Below are 15,467 nucleotides of genomic sequence, written 5' to 3'. Positions count from 1 at the left end.
TTTTAATGTTGGTTTACGAAATACCTCGGAAGAACTCAAGAATGGTAAGAAAATTCCCACCAAACGAGAAGTAATGAGCGCTGTCATGTCAACATTTGACCCATTGGGATTTGCGACACCTGTATTGATTCAGGGGAAGAAATTAATTCAAGATATTTGGAGAACGAAAATTGACTGGGATGAAAAAATTCACGAAGATCAAGTGAAGTCATGGTTGAAGTATTTGGAAGAAGTATCCACTCTAACAGAATTAAAAGTCGCAAGATGTATCTCATCGTACTCGCAAGAAGGAGAATTACATACCTTTACAGACGCAAGCGAAGAAGCTTATGCCGCAGCCGTGTATTGGCGGACTATAGGAACTGATGGGAAGATACACGTTACCCTAATTGCAGGGAAAGCAAGGGTCGCACCGACGAAACCCATTTCGATTCCAAGGCTAGAACTGCAGGCTGCTTTACTAGGGACAAGGTTAGCAGCGACAATAGAACGAGAAATGGATCTACGTGTGCAAAAAAAGGCATATTGGACCGACTCAAGTACAGTGTTGCAATGGATTAAATCTGATCCTCGAAAATTTAAAACCTTCGTAGCTCACCGGCTGGCTGAAATCGAAGAATCGACAAACGTTGGAGAATGGAGGTGGGTGCCTACTAAAGAAAATCCAGCCGACGATGCGACGAGAGGGACGCCAAATGACTTTGACCAAGCAGCAAGATGGTTCCAAGGCCCTTCTTTCTTGCGCAAAAACGAGGATGAATGGCCTGTGAGAAGATTTGAAAAAGCGAATGAAAATCTGGAAAAGAAAGAAAGAAGGCGACAAGACAAAGGAAGAATAATACCGTCAACGCCGCCAAGCAGAAGGAAGAGAAATGATAACCAAACAGAAAAGCCCAGAGGAAAAAGAACGAACAATAATAAGGAAGAACGCGAATTACGGACCGGCAAACTACCGGAGGAATGCTAAGACGTCCGTCGAGTCATCGTGGTGGTTCCTACAGAATCATCGCTTTAAACGTGAGAAGGTGCTTTGGCACCGCGGGGAGATTGTTCGCGATGATTCTCTATAAATTTACTTCGAGAAAATACAAGTTCAAAATAAGTGCATCAAAACAAAAGGACTGTCTGTTTACGCCGAAAAGAACAATAGGCCAGCGTCGAAAACACTCCAGAAACGTAAACATCTATTGTCTGCGGGTTTTTATGACCCACTCGAGGTGTCCAGAAAAGTCGGAGAAAGAGATAGGCTTATACGAAAGCAAAGGACAGACGGAGCCTCGGAATAGTATATAAGCGGACGTTTTCGGCGACGGGACAGAGTGTGTGTATGTGTGTATACTCTTAACAGTGAAAAGTGCTGAAAGGTGAACAGTGGACTCTTAAGTGAAATAGTGAAAGTATTAAATTGTGATTGGAAATATTGTTGTGTGTTGAATAAACGTGATTTACCTTAATAAGTGTTTCACTGTAGTTGTCGCACGTACCTTGACGTACCTACTTACCCGCCAGTTATAAGGTTACTTAGTGCTCAGTGCGTTACAACGATGTTATCTATATTGTTTTTTATCATACTATTCTGAGAAATGAGCCCGACAAGTGTCCCGCGCTCGCCGGTCGGACATTTCAAGTATTCAAACCGGTTTCATAATGATGTCTTCATTATGAATGCCAAACAAGAGTATTAAATATATCCCCCGTGACGAAATATATCTTATCATTCTCATCGTCCCATTTAATTTAATCTTTGAGAAGTAGATAAAGTAGGTAAAACTAATTATAAAACATCCCCAGAGTCCAGAGTAAAGTTCGTGGAGGCTTATTAGTTTGATTGAAACTTGAGATGACTGATAAAACTAAATTATAACAGAAATTTCGAATGGAACGTCTCAAATTTCAACTGTTCCGAAATTAGCAAAAGCAAAATTAAAAATTAGGAAACTCCCTTGCCAAAAATCTTAATAGTAACATTATTTTATACGAGTTCATTAAACGGATTTAAATCTCCCTTAGTATCTGACGATTTCGTTTCCTTTCACAATTACATCGTTCCCGCTGCCCATAGCACGACAGGCTTCGCTCATTATGAGAATCTTAAGAAATTTCATCCGACAACCCATTGAATCCAGCCCTCCTAATTGTGTGAAGGTGTTCAATTGAATGGTAGGTGGAACAGGGGTATGAGTATAATGAAATTTTGCGTCGATAAAGACCACTGAGCCTGTAACACAATACTTGATGTTTCCTCGCTGCGCGTATCCATGTCATGCCATTAAACCGAATAAAAATATCTGCCGACACATCTTCAGTTAGTAAATAATACTCGTTCGTATTTTAATCGGCGATCCATTTTGTATTCATTACTAATTAACGTTTTTAGATAAGTGAGATAATCCGATAGTCACTAAATTAAAAATTGGTTTTTATCATTACTGCAACAGTATAACTCAGATCTGTTTTAACACTGCAATATCAATTTTCTGCTCTTAGTTACTACTTACCTGTTATCCTTCATAATTAAGATAGTTACTGCACTTAATATACATAGTAAAAACACTAAACTAAAATACTCAGAGGATTATAGATTAGAGGCTTTATCGCCTCTTAAATTTTTGTTTTATATGCAAATATTAGGCAGTAAAAATATTTTATGTGAAAACTCGGTGATAATATCTTAGAACATTTGAATATTATCGTAAAATTAAAGACCGTTACAGTTTCTACAACTTGTTTACTATGAAATATTACAACAGCTTGTAGATTAGATTCTGCATGTTCTGTAAAATAATATATCTGCTTTTTTTTTCGAACCTTTAGACGTGCAAACTAAAATGAAGTACCTAAGTGTGTTAATGAATTATATGCCTTGTTATCTGAAAACTAAACATTATTAGGGATTCATTATTTGAAATACCTAATGAAATGTAATAAAACCGGCCTTATCAGTAATTTTACAAAATAAAATACCAAATGAATACAACAATGCAGTTTGTTGGCGTTTCTTAAATCGTTTCATACCACAAATAGCTTGCTTTCTGCATATTGCCTTTGTAAGCGAAGCTTGAAATCGTAATGCAATTGCCCTGCACAGAATACCTAGAATATTTGAACTGTACGGGCTATTTCCGATCTCTATATTTATAACATCCAGTCGGTTTGTCTTTCCGGCTTTACTCAGGACTGCACTAAAATTTTGATCTAGGTTTTCACTTTTTCAATTTCCATTATCCATCTTACAATTAAAAAATACCTACTGAATTTTGTAATAAATTATATACTAAGTTTACAAATGGGCAACAAAATCCAGGCACGCTAATTGGCTGCCCAGGAGAGATACGGCCCGGAACGGATATATTCGCTTTGAATTATTAATACAATACTGTTACAGCGGCAAATTATAAGCTTCTTAGTGGGAACTGAATAAATATTGGTTAACCGATAGTGGGCGCCCCAGGAAGCTGCTTATTTATTCTATTAAAAAAATAACTTTTGTTTTCAAGGAAAATTAAAGTTGATCGCACAGTACACACTGCCGCAAGAGGCATAGGTAAGTGCTGAACACGAAGCATTTTTCGGTAAGTTCCTAATAAAAATGCAAAATAAGTTAGCAACACGAATCAACTGCATCACACGCGTCAAAATGTGGTGCGTACGATGTAATCTAATAAAAATCAAATATTGTTTGTTTCGTTTAAAATGCGTTTTATAATTGGGTGTTTTACACCAGAGCAATACATATACCATACCACATATTAAGATCGCATGCTTAAATAATAATTAAATTAAAACTGAACAACAATCATCGGCAGACTGACGTAACTCATACCATAATATTCTAATTCTTCAGCACGATATAGTCTCGGTGCAGAATATATTGCTGCTAAAATCAAGAGGGCTCAAGACAAATCTTTGCCAACAAAAAAATAATTTGATACAGTTTTATTTATTTACATCTAGAATATTTCCAAACACGGTATTTATTACTTTGCTCCTAATCGAGTGTCTTGTACAGATAACCTATTTCACCCTTTCATAGTCCCTTTTTTGAGGGCTTATCTATTTAATTCATCGCTGGACTCTTTCAGACCCTGGCCGCATTCACGATATCAGCCACATGACGAAGGGCTGAAGGATTCGGGTTAAATTTACCAGAAGACATTTATATTTATTCAATGATGGCCACCGATACGGATCTCTTTGGTTAACTGGCTAATGATGAATGATTATACTTTAATATACGTAATGGATATAGAGACTATTATTTATGGATTAGTTGCGCCTGTGTTGGTATGTTTAGTGTATAGATTGTATTTTAAAAATTGAACACAAGCTCGTACGCTTACCTTGTACTATACACGTATAGCGACACAGACTAGGCCTAAGTATTGGCGCGCAGCCCGCACGGGGCTTACGCACCCGTTGACACCTACAAGCGTGCTTCAAAAAATGGCGGCTCGTTACCAGGGTTGGTTAAATAATATTTGAATTGGCTAAGCAACGTTAGACCAAGATTGATAACAAATTACTATAATATATCTGGATTCTGGGTATAACCGACTTCAAATAAAAAAGGAGAAGGTTCTCTATTCGACTGTATGTTTTTTTTGTATGTTTGTTACGCGATTATTCCGCCAGATATGAACCCATTTTGGTAATTTTTTTTGTTTGGTAGGTCATGTTTTCGAGGTGGTCCCATTTTAGTTTGGTGGAGATCTGATGAATATCTTCGCAGATAGAGAACAGAACAATATAAGAGTAAATTTTAATATTTTAATAAGTTTGTGGTTATTGAAGTCGGTTTTTATTCGATTTTTGATATTTTTTCAGTAATGTTTTCCATTTAGGTGGACGAAAAAGAAGAATATTAGATTATCACGCCAAATACTCTTTCTATCTCTATAAAATACACATCTCATCTACTATCTCTACTGATCTCTATAGAATACGACATGTTATGTGCATTGAGCAGGTAAGTCTCGTAGATATATTGGCAATAATATATTGCAATGTGATTCATGCTTTATGCTAAATAATATGTAATTATATAGTTAACCATGCGGTCTCGATTACACTTTCTTTGGGTGTTTAATGCCATCACCGATGGTAATGGTCCCTGTGGCCATTATACCACCCCAAACAACTATTTTAATGTAAACTCGAAGGCGAAATTGACATTTTTATTCCATAACTAGCTGATGCCCGCAGCTTCGCCCGCGTGGATTGGTCAGATCCCCTGCAGCATCAGGATTGAGGAGTTGGACTCCAAATTTTTTATGAAACAATGTCGCAAAGTTCCTCTATCGATTAAAAAAGAAATGACGCAAATCGGTTCAGAAATCTCGGAGATTTCGGTGTACATAGGTAGAAAAACACAACTCCCTTTTTGAAAGTCGGTTAAAAAAGTAGCCTATTTTACGCCCTGGTCAATCCTCTACTTGCCTGTGAAAGTCCCGTCAAAATCGGTTCAGCCGTTCCAAAGATTAGCCTTTTCAAACAGACAGACAGACAGACAGACAGACAGACAGACAAAAATTTTAAAAACGTGTGATTCAGTTATGGTATCGTTCAAATAACCATATGAGCTTAATATGACGTAGTTATTTCGAAATTACAGACAGACACTCCAATTTTATTTATTAGTATAGATGGATGTGTATTGATGCGATTTTTATTCCATTATTTTATTATTGGTTTCATTGTGTTTGCGTTTGGCATAATAACGTGCATTGTAATAATAAATATAAATCATTTAAATACATTTATTCAAAAATTAGGTGGGTTGAATATTTGTCCAATAAAATTATTGAGGATATTTTTTTGAAAATTATAAATGTTTAGTTAGGTAGATATATTTATATTATAGGTAATATTTGTTGACAAAATATAGTAGGTCATAATTAAGTCACAGTAATTAAATCTTTTTGACTAAATGTAACAATAAGTACAATTATTTAGTTTTCCCACAGAACAAAAAGTAAACTGTGTCTCTATTCCGTAAGTTTTCCAAAACATTGTAAATACAAGCAAGGTAGGTAGGTATAACTTGTTAAATAAGTAGGTACATAAAATGGCTCTACTTCACAGGCAACAGATTTATTCGGATTTCGATACAATAGTATTATGACTATTTAATTTTAAACACATTATTTACGAATTTATTTAAAAGTTTATTTATAAAGCTATGATTAGCCACATAGCTCTCCAACTATTTAAATCAGGGTTTCCCAAACTACGGGTCGCGACCCACTGGTGGGTCGCGAGCGAATATTGAGTGGGCCCTGCCTATAGTACCAACCGTCCGAATTAAAACTAAATACCGAAATAAATTGGACTTATCAAACTCACTGCGATTAAAAGTAACTAAAGTTGAAGTTGATGTCAAAACTGTAATGGCGAAACATAGGAAACAATTTCATCCTTCCCATTAAATTTATATAATTAAGTAATAAAAGATTGTATTAAAACAGTTTGTTATTTCAAAAGTCCTTTATTAATATTGCTAACGCTTAAATTTCCTAGATATTCCAGTCATTTCGTCCGAAAAAAAGGCAAATAAAAGAAAATGAATTTGCGCTTCTAATTTTTTAATATGTTGTAGGGGATACCTAGAAAAGCTTAACTTGTGATTGTCGACCAAGCTTTCCTAGGAGCTTTCGCCGCCATCTTGGAAAACGCTTAAAATTTGTTTTTCGGCAATAACTCGACTATCCGATGAGATTCGAAAATTTTTGTAAGACACTTTTTGTAGTTTTCTTTGTGCTCTACAATAACGCCTGAATCATTTTTAGCGTATCATGCATCGTTATCGAGATATCGATCGATAAAGTCAAAAATTTAGGACACAAAATTTTTGTTTTTTCCTTTTTTTCTTTGGGTCTTAATAAATATGAAAAATTGTGGAATTCAAACTTGTAGAGCATATTCAGACCTACAATTTCCTTCTTGGATTTTTTTATGTTGGACAAAAATTACGATCTCCAGCGCGCCGCAAAGTCGGTGAATCCACGCTCAGCGTCGAGCGCGCTCAAGTTAGTATATCGTATCGTGTTGAGTTTTTGCTGTGCGTAGTGTAAATCGAGGGTTCCGATATTCTGGGCAAAAATTTCGATATCTAGTTGGCTGTAAACTCGTTATAACGGAGTGCCCGCATAGAGCGTCCGTTGGAGTTGGAGGGGTCAGGTATAAAGGGACCCTTTTGTTAGGGTCTACGTGTTGAAACGTGTTCTTCTTTTCGTAGCATCTCGGTCAGTTGCCTCGAGCCTTTCGAAGTGAGCACACGTGTTTCAACAATTTTGTGACCATGGGAGACTGTTTTATTTGTAAAAAAGCGTTAATCGACGACATTCATGTTGCTAAAAAAAGAGCTGTTCGAACTCTCTTGACATTATTTGTTTAATAAATTACTATTGTGTGATCCTTAATTTGTTGCTCTATGTACTTATTTTTTATCCCATCAATTTCCTGAACAATTTCCCATTCGATTCGACATCCAGACACAACCGAGCGAGCAGCTCGCTCGACGCTGAGTGTGGATTCACCGACTTTGCGGCGCGCTGGAGATCGTAATTTTTGTCCAACATAAAAAAATCCAAGAAGGATATTGTAGGTCTGAATATGCCCTACAAGTTTGAATTCTACAATTTTTCATATTTATTAAGACCCAAAAAAAAAAAGCAAAAAACAAAAATTGTGTCCTAAATTTTTGACTTTATCGATCGATATCTCGATAACGATGCATGAAACGCTATGATTCAGGCGTTATTGTAGAGCACAAAGAAAGCTACAAAAAGTGTCCTACAAAAATTTTCGAAATCTCATCGGATAGCCGAGTTATTGCCGAGAAACAAATTTTACCCCTTTTTTCAACATGGCGGCGAAAGCTCCTAGGAAAGCTTGGTCGACAATCTCAAGTTAAGCTTTTCTAGGTATCCCCTACAATATATTAAAAAATTAGAAGCGCAAATTCATTTTCTTTTTTGAATGTACGTAATGACTGGAGTAAGAGGTGGGTCCCGAGTTTGTAAACTTAAATCAGATGAGTCGTAGCCCAGTCAACTTTGGGAACCACTGATTTAAATGATTTACTTATTCAAATTGGGTACTATTGTACACTTTTTGATTGTCATTTGTGTATTTGTAAGATAGTGATGTTATGGCGATAATTAATTACATAAACTTCAAACTAAACTTATAAGCTTACGAGGCTACTCACTAATTAATATCAAGCATTTCAATAAAAATAATTATTGTTTTATTCAAGTAGAGTTCGCTTGCTAAATGTAGCTTTTCTATGCTGATACATTACATAATTTTGTAAAGTACGTATAAGCACAGAATATAATAATACTCAGCTGAAACTTATCTTAAGATAATAATAATTAAAAAAAATCTAACTAATATACGATTCAAAACGAAAACATCTTCTTTTCAAGTAGCTACCTAAGCATACAAACCTGGTAATCATTGAGCACAGTTATTTCACATTATTTCATATGATTTTGTTTTACCGTCGCCAGACCTACTCGTAGATATTATTTAGGCCTAACGGGCAACCTTTCATATTATTCCTGAGGATAAAATTTATGCTACCATTTCGTTCAAGTTAGGTAGTAGGTACCTACGTAGTTTTTTCTAATTTATTAAAAACTATTCTTGAAAAAATATGCCGGAGTTTTGGTTGATATTAACAGTTCTTTATTATTTTATGTCTAATTTATTCTTATTTAAATTTTTCTTTTGCAGGCTGAAAATGTATATGGTGTTAGTAAACAGTTTTGTGTTTGTGTTGAGTGTTTTATGTGACTCGTGTTAAAATGCGGACTATGGAAGTCATGGCTCTAACAGTACGTTGGTTAGCGTGCCTGCTCGTTGGCGTCGAATGGCAGGTTCTTTCCCAGGTTATGCAACAAAATTCTGAAGTAGACAGTTCATACAACTTTTACTACGAACAGCCGTGCTGTGTGGGGCCTGTGATAAAAAACAAATACCATATTATGAGGCATAAAAGAGGTGAGTCACGTTTTTATGATAGTAAGTAAAGTAGGTAGGTACTTATACTTAAATATACTTATGTACCTATATTGTATATGTATTATAAAAGATTTCAGTTGTGTTTTTGGCCTAAGTTCTTCTTTGAGGTATTTCAGACACAGTGTGGTCATAATATAGCTAGAAATACATAAAAAACAATTTTTTATTCAAATAAGTATCTACTCAAATTTTTGCCTACTTTTGAATGGTCCCTGAATCTACCACTGCTACACTATTTCGGAATGCCTATTTTAAAAGAGCTTCATAGGTAAACAATCTTGAAAAACTTTTAACATTCCATCTGATTTCTACCTTTGTAGTCAATAAGTAGGTCGGTATTGTATCTTAATTCTAATGTGCAATTCTTTAACCCATTAAAAAATATTCTCTACAAGAATGTTCAAAGAATTCCCAGAAGACTTGCGAATCATGATTCATGATATACCAGAAAACATCAAACGCACACACACAAATTCTGCATCTTACACACTCTGTCCATGTGTGCGATCCTTACATGTGTGTCTTAAACACTGTTGCACACACATGCAAAACCGCGACGCTTTCAAGGGTACGTGGTGTAAAATGAGATGGATATAATGATTTATAAGGTGAAAAGGTGAGACAAAACACCTATTGTTTCATTGCCCTCCCTGATGATGTCGGGAGATTTTGTTAACACAGTTGTAGTAACTGTTTCTATTTGGAGTTCGTTCCCTAGAAGTCGAATTTCAGTTTCGAGGCTTGATTGCTTTTCACTGAATAGGTACTTACCACATATTTTTCAATTAAATTTGTTGGCCTAAATGTGACTTGTAACGGATTTCATTAAAATCCCAAAAAAAATATTTGCGAACGAGCTTATAAGGATAAAATAATTAAGTATGTAAGTAATCATTTGGGTGTATTTAGATTATTTTTCTATAGAACAACGAAAATATACCCATTAGTTGAAATAAAAACATTTTAGCGATTAGTGCATTTGAAAAATTCCACTGTCCATGATGTTTCCACGCTAGTTTACTTCATGAGAAATGTATTTCTTGAACTTGACATATTTAGTAGGTAGGCACATTTTGTATATTGTGAATTCCAGTTTATAGGTAGGTGCTCTACCTACCATCCCAATGGCTCAGGCGTGGTCATCTAAGCCGAAATATTAATGTGCAATTTACCGCCTCCATTAAACTGTGGCTTAAAACAGTTCGCCGAGAGCTTCATGAATGTGGAAACTTAAATCATTAACTCTCATCGCAGTTAATGAATATCCAGATCCACTAATACTAAGCTTGTAGGTACGTCTGTAGTTATAAGTTTTGATTTCTTGTTGACAATTGCTCATACATTCGTTGATTAAATTCTTGTTTCACCTTATCTAAAAGCTCATCAGTCATCAAGCAACAAATAATAATAAAAAAAAGCAACACAAAAATTTCTACTATTTCTTCCTACCTATTTTTTTTTTGATTCCTAATTGTATTAACTAAGATTAAGACTAACAATGACATTATATTATACCTAATGACAAATAGCATAAGTATTATTGGTAAGTAGTTATAGGTTTTAATTCATTAATGATATAGGTAGCCTTTGTTTTGTGGTGTCCTTAAAATAATAACTAACTACTTACAGTTAATTTACAGAAAATAAGATGCAAAACTTTATAAGAATGCTAATTTGGTTTTTCAGATCCCTGTATTTACATCTTATTTATGTGGCCGTGGATATTTAAAAATATTGAACTTTTTCCCCTCTCATTCACAGCGTAATGGGAAAATGATCGCCAATGCGGGATCTCCAACTCAAATGTCATGAAAGTGTCAATCAGGGAGATTTCCGAATAGCAAAACCGATTATCGGGCATATTAAGTCGGTTATTGTTATCGACAGCAGTACTCCGTCCATCCGACCGTGAAGTAGATTAGGGACATCATATTATAATGCCATATTTTGGCGTCAGCTGCAAACATCGCCTGCATGCCCCTAACAGGCACATTTTTTAAAATTTCTTATAAAATTCTACTCTGAAGCGCACTTACGAGTATGTATAATAGTTGAATTTTTAGTATACGGGTTATTTCGTGCAAACATTATATACGAAGTCTACTAAAGCGCCTGGGATAATAATTAGTTCTGTATAGTGCTATGTAGCTAATTACAGGGGTTGCAGGCCTTGAACGATAGACAGGGATGGTTTGAAAGGGACTAACTAATTGAGGATTATTCTTTGGTAAATAGAGGTTAGTTAAATATGGTCTGCCAAAATGTTTCACATAAAGTCGTCCATGCTCCATCAGATATAGATTAGAAGTTAGAACTTATGCTTATTATAGAAAATACATGATAAATGGATTTTCATGCAAAATGTTACTATCATTATTTTGTACTTATACTTACTAAATAAAATTTTGCTTCGTAGTGTGTAAATTTTTTAACTCAGGTCTGGTGCGTACAATTTAAAAGAATTAAGCCGGAATACACGTAAGATCCATGACAAATTGTACACCACTTGAACTGAGGAAGCTATGAATGAAATGGATCAGAGGCAAATGTCCATAGTAGTGGCGAACGAATAAAAAGTGTAAAGAAAGAATTGAAAGAGAGAACGCACTCAGCCGGGCAAAGTGAAAAGGGAAAAAAAGAAACACAATAAGTAAAGGACGCAGGAACAGACGCGCAACGTCCGGGGTAGTCAAAACTTGAAGCGTAAATTACTTTGACCGCTGACCACGTCTCACTAGAACTGCTCAGCTTTTTTAAGTAAGTACCTTATAATAATCCCCATAATGTAGACCTGTAATCCTTTATAGCAACGTAATACCTACATATATGTACCTATTTTACACCTTTATTAATGGGTAAAAATTGTACCTGTATTATAAATTTATAGGTAAGTGCTTATTTTACAGGGCAGAAAGAAACATAATTTTTATAGTCATGAAAATAAATATGGGTCCATTTATTTATTTACAAATCTGGACAATAGGTAAATGTTATTCAAACCTTATCTACTTACCTCTAATGGCGTCATTTAAAAATAGAGACCGCTGACTCCAAGGGGAGATGACATTACTTATTTTAGACATTCGTAACACAAAACATTTTGTAGGAAATTTGGTCACGTAAGAAGGGTGTCCCATATCGTATCTTGTAGGCATTGCGATTGTCCATTGTATTCCTGCGAGACAAAGGGTTGAGGAGCCGAGAGGAAGCTTACCTTCGTCAAACCGCTTTTTGGAATCAAACGTTCAGGTATTCGCGACTGATCAACCCATTTTATCTCAGAGCTGTTCACGCTTCGGCGAACTCGCTAAATCATTCTGCGATGTAAACACTCTCTTTAAAAACATCAAAGAATTTAATGCTTCCGTTTCATATGCCAATGCAAATATCCAATGGCTTATTTCTGCCGCTTTGCCTGCGAAGTTAAATCATTCAAAATTTCATAATGAACGACACAGATCTAAGTATATTGATCTACTATCTAAAAGCTGTATTTAAGGTATTGCTCTAGGCTTTTTTCTCACCAACAAAACATTTAAAAAGTACTCATTCAATGTCTAATTAAGAACCACTTTTTAAATTAAAGCCCCCACAGAACGAATACAGGCTTAAAAGTAATGACGAATAATTGCCATCTTTACAGTCATCAAATTCATCATCATTATGTTTACCGCCATCATTGTCATTGTTTGTTGGATGATTTTTATTTCCCTGCTTTTATTTATACCTCTTTTTAAAGTATCATTAACAAAACCGCATATTAAAGTTCTCGAACGAACTGTGTTCAGTTTTTCGTCTAAGTTCTGACTATAATATGTTCATAGGTATAATTTTTAAAATATTGTACGCCTTTTTAATGTACTCCGCCCTAAATTAAAGTTTAAACTTGAGTACAAAAGTATGCAACCAAAGAAAGTGACCGCAATGGATTTTTAAGTAGATGTACTCAAAGGTTAACTAGAACAAGCCGGGGTCAGCTTTACAAATAATAGCTAACCGGTATTCTTTTCAGATTTCATCCCACCAAGCAAAATGCTTTTATTCAAAGTGGAGGCAAACCTTTTCTTTACCCAGTGTCGGAACGTTGAAAACAACTTTACCGTAAAAATGTCTGAATAGACAAACATAAAAATTCTTTTGAACTTTGATTTGACAACAGTAAGTAACATGCACGATCTCTAAATCTGATTTCTTCGGGTAAAATATGAACATAATATTATTTGTAATATCAGCATAAAGTCTGCTTTGTTACACAGCGAGACACCATGTGGTTTGCAATGTGTGTCCATTGCATTATATAACGCCGTAAAAAATTCTAAATAGATAAACATAACTTTTGAACTTTGATTTGTCAACAATAACTAAGATGCACGATGTCTAAATCTGATTTCTTTGGGTAAATTAGCATAAAGAATGTCTCCTTTGTTACACAGTGAAAAGTGAAAACCCATGAGGTTTATCAGAATGTGAAGGGTTTGATCACAGTCAACCAACGTGGTCAAATACCGATTACTAGACTTCACACATCTTTGAGAACATTATGGAGAACTCTCAATCATTTCTGCATAATATACTCAAAGGTGTGTGAAGTCTGCCAATCCGCATTTGACCAGCGTGGTAGACTATGACCAAATCAATCATGCAGGTTACCTCACGATGTTTTCGTTCACCGTTGAAGCAAGTGATGTTACTTATGTGGACGCACATAATTTAGTATAATCACTGCGCGTCCACAGTGTGCTTGACGCACACTGTGGACGCACATAAGTAACTCGGAATGTTGCGAAGAGGTGCGTGCCGGGGATTGAACCCCCGACCTCTAGACTAGGAGGCCGACGTCTTAACCACTAGGTATCAACGATTTAAGATCTGAATATTAATTATTCGTTATTGACCGGCTTGTTATTCTTATTTCACAGTTAAAGCATAAAATATTTTGTTGATTGTAATGTACACAATTTGATTTATTGAACAAGTCAGCAATCATACGAAGCTGGATTTACTGATAACAACGGATTATACGAATTATTGTTGCAAACTAATTAATGAAATTGTGTGTAATTTACTTCGGATAAATAACTGTGTTATCGGAATACAGTTTGTCGCATTATAAACACGTTGAATCGATTTATTGATACTAAGAGATGATCACGGATAACTTCATTAATAGGTACCTACTGTAACAGCGTAGGTACAACGTAGGTGCAACTATCGGACATGCAAAGAATATTCGTTCTCTGGAACGTTATAGGTATGTAATATGTATAGTGCTTCAATCCGATCCCACATTGCTCCACTACTGGTTGGCGGATTACACTTTTTTGTGTAGATTTACTTTCCAAAGAAAATCTCTTTTTTTGTATCAACTATGCTCTCTGACGCTAAAACTTGATACATTCGAACGTTTTATTTACTATATGACACAATTATTTTTATGTTCTTTCTTGGTGACGAGCTATCATAGTGATGGAAGAAGCCGCGCTCGATTCAATGAACAAGGCATAGATGCTGTAATAAACTTTTAATTACTAAGAGACACTTCAATTCACTCTTTCTATTTTAACATTAACTCAACAAATAAAGATGTGAATATGAACTCGTTATGCACCCGAATCTGACTTTAGTATAATATCAAAATTTTATTCCGTTTCACATGCATAAAATAGAAAATTCATTCTACGCAAGTACAAGTGTAAAAGCACTTTATACTCTATCCGCAAATAGGCTCCCGAGCATTAGATTAAAGTCATCTTTTATGAAATTAATCCCCGCATCCTTAGTTACGTTGGCGCGGCGTATAAATTAAATTTTGTTCAGCACTTCAGACCTTGAGCCGTCCACATTAACTTTATAACGCGCTGCTTTGTTCACTTTAAAACAATTATTGTGGTTGCAAAGAGATTCCACTCGTGGAATACTCATCGCGGCCTGCGCTGATGCTCTCAGCCATTGTTGCTGAAAGGCATCCGAAATTCTTCCCGTCTGGAAAATTTCAACCCGCACGCCGAAGCCGAACAAGTTACTTAATCTCTGCTCCGTCCCTTTTACCAGTATGTCCCTTTCATCAATACTCTCAGAAATTACACCTCAAGCGAATTTTGTTACTTCGGTATGTGGGGGTGTATGTAATTTTATTGTGCCTTTATTTGAGGGCCCTAACTTTTGTACCTCAAAAATGTCTTTATATTTTTGAGACTAGAATCTATACCTATTGGATCGCCTAATATTGATGTCTAAACATCATTAATTATTAATTATTTATCATTTGATTTGATCAGTGGTGTAAAAAGTAACTAGTGATGTATATACATTTTTTTCTATTTTTTTTTAGTTTATTTATTTATCCAGTCTCCAGTGTTACTTGAAAATTACATATAGTAGGTAAGTCACGCAAAATTAACCTAGATGTTAATAACTGATGGACTGTCCGAATAAAACTT

The 15,467-nt window shown here is 35.3% G+C and overlaps 1 protein-coding gene across 4 annotated transcripts in view; it reads left to right on the top strand.

Moving 5' to 3' along the window:
• Positions 1–15,467, top strand: part of LOC123873411 (semaphorin-2A) — a 427,879-nt gene that overhangs the window by 269,129 nt on the left and 143,283 nt on the right. Inside the window, exon 2 of one of the 4 annotated variants that reach the window (XM_045918253.1) lies at positions 8,740–9,006. The exons of the other annotated variants lie outside the window; for them this stretch is intronic. Coding sequence (XP_045774209.1) covers positions 8,811–9,006 — 196 coding nt within the window. The 5' untranslated portion in view covers positions 8,740–8,810. The remainder of the gene's footprint in view (positions 1–8,739; positions 9,007–15,467) is intronic. 4 annotated transcript variants of the gene reach the window in all.

Source organism: Maniola jurtina, chromosome 16 (genome assembly GCF_905333055.1).
Source record: "Maniola jurtina chromosome 16, ilManJurt1.1, whole genome shotgun sequence".
Lineage (NCBI taxonomy): Eukaryota > Metazoa > Arthropoda > Insecta > Lepidoptera > Nymphalidae > Maniola > Maniola jurtina.
This window is presented reverse-complemented; position numbering and strand designations above follow the sequence as displayed.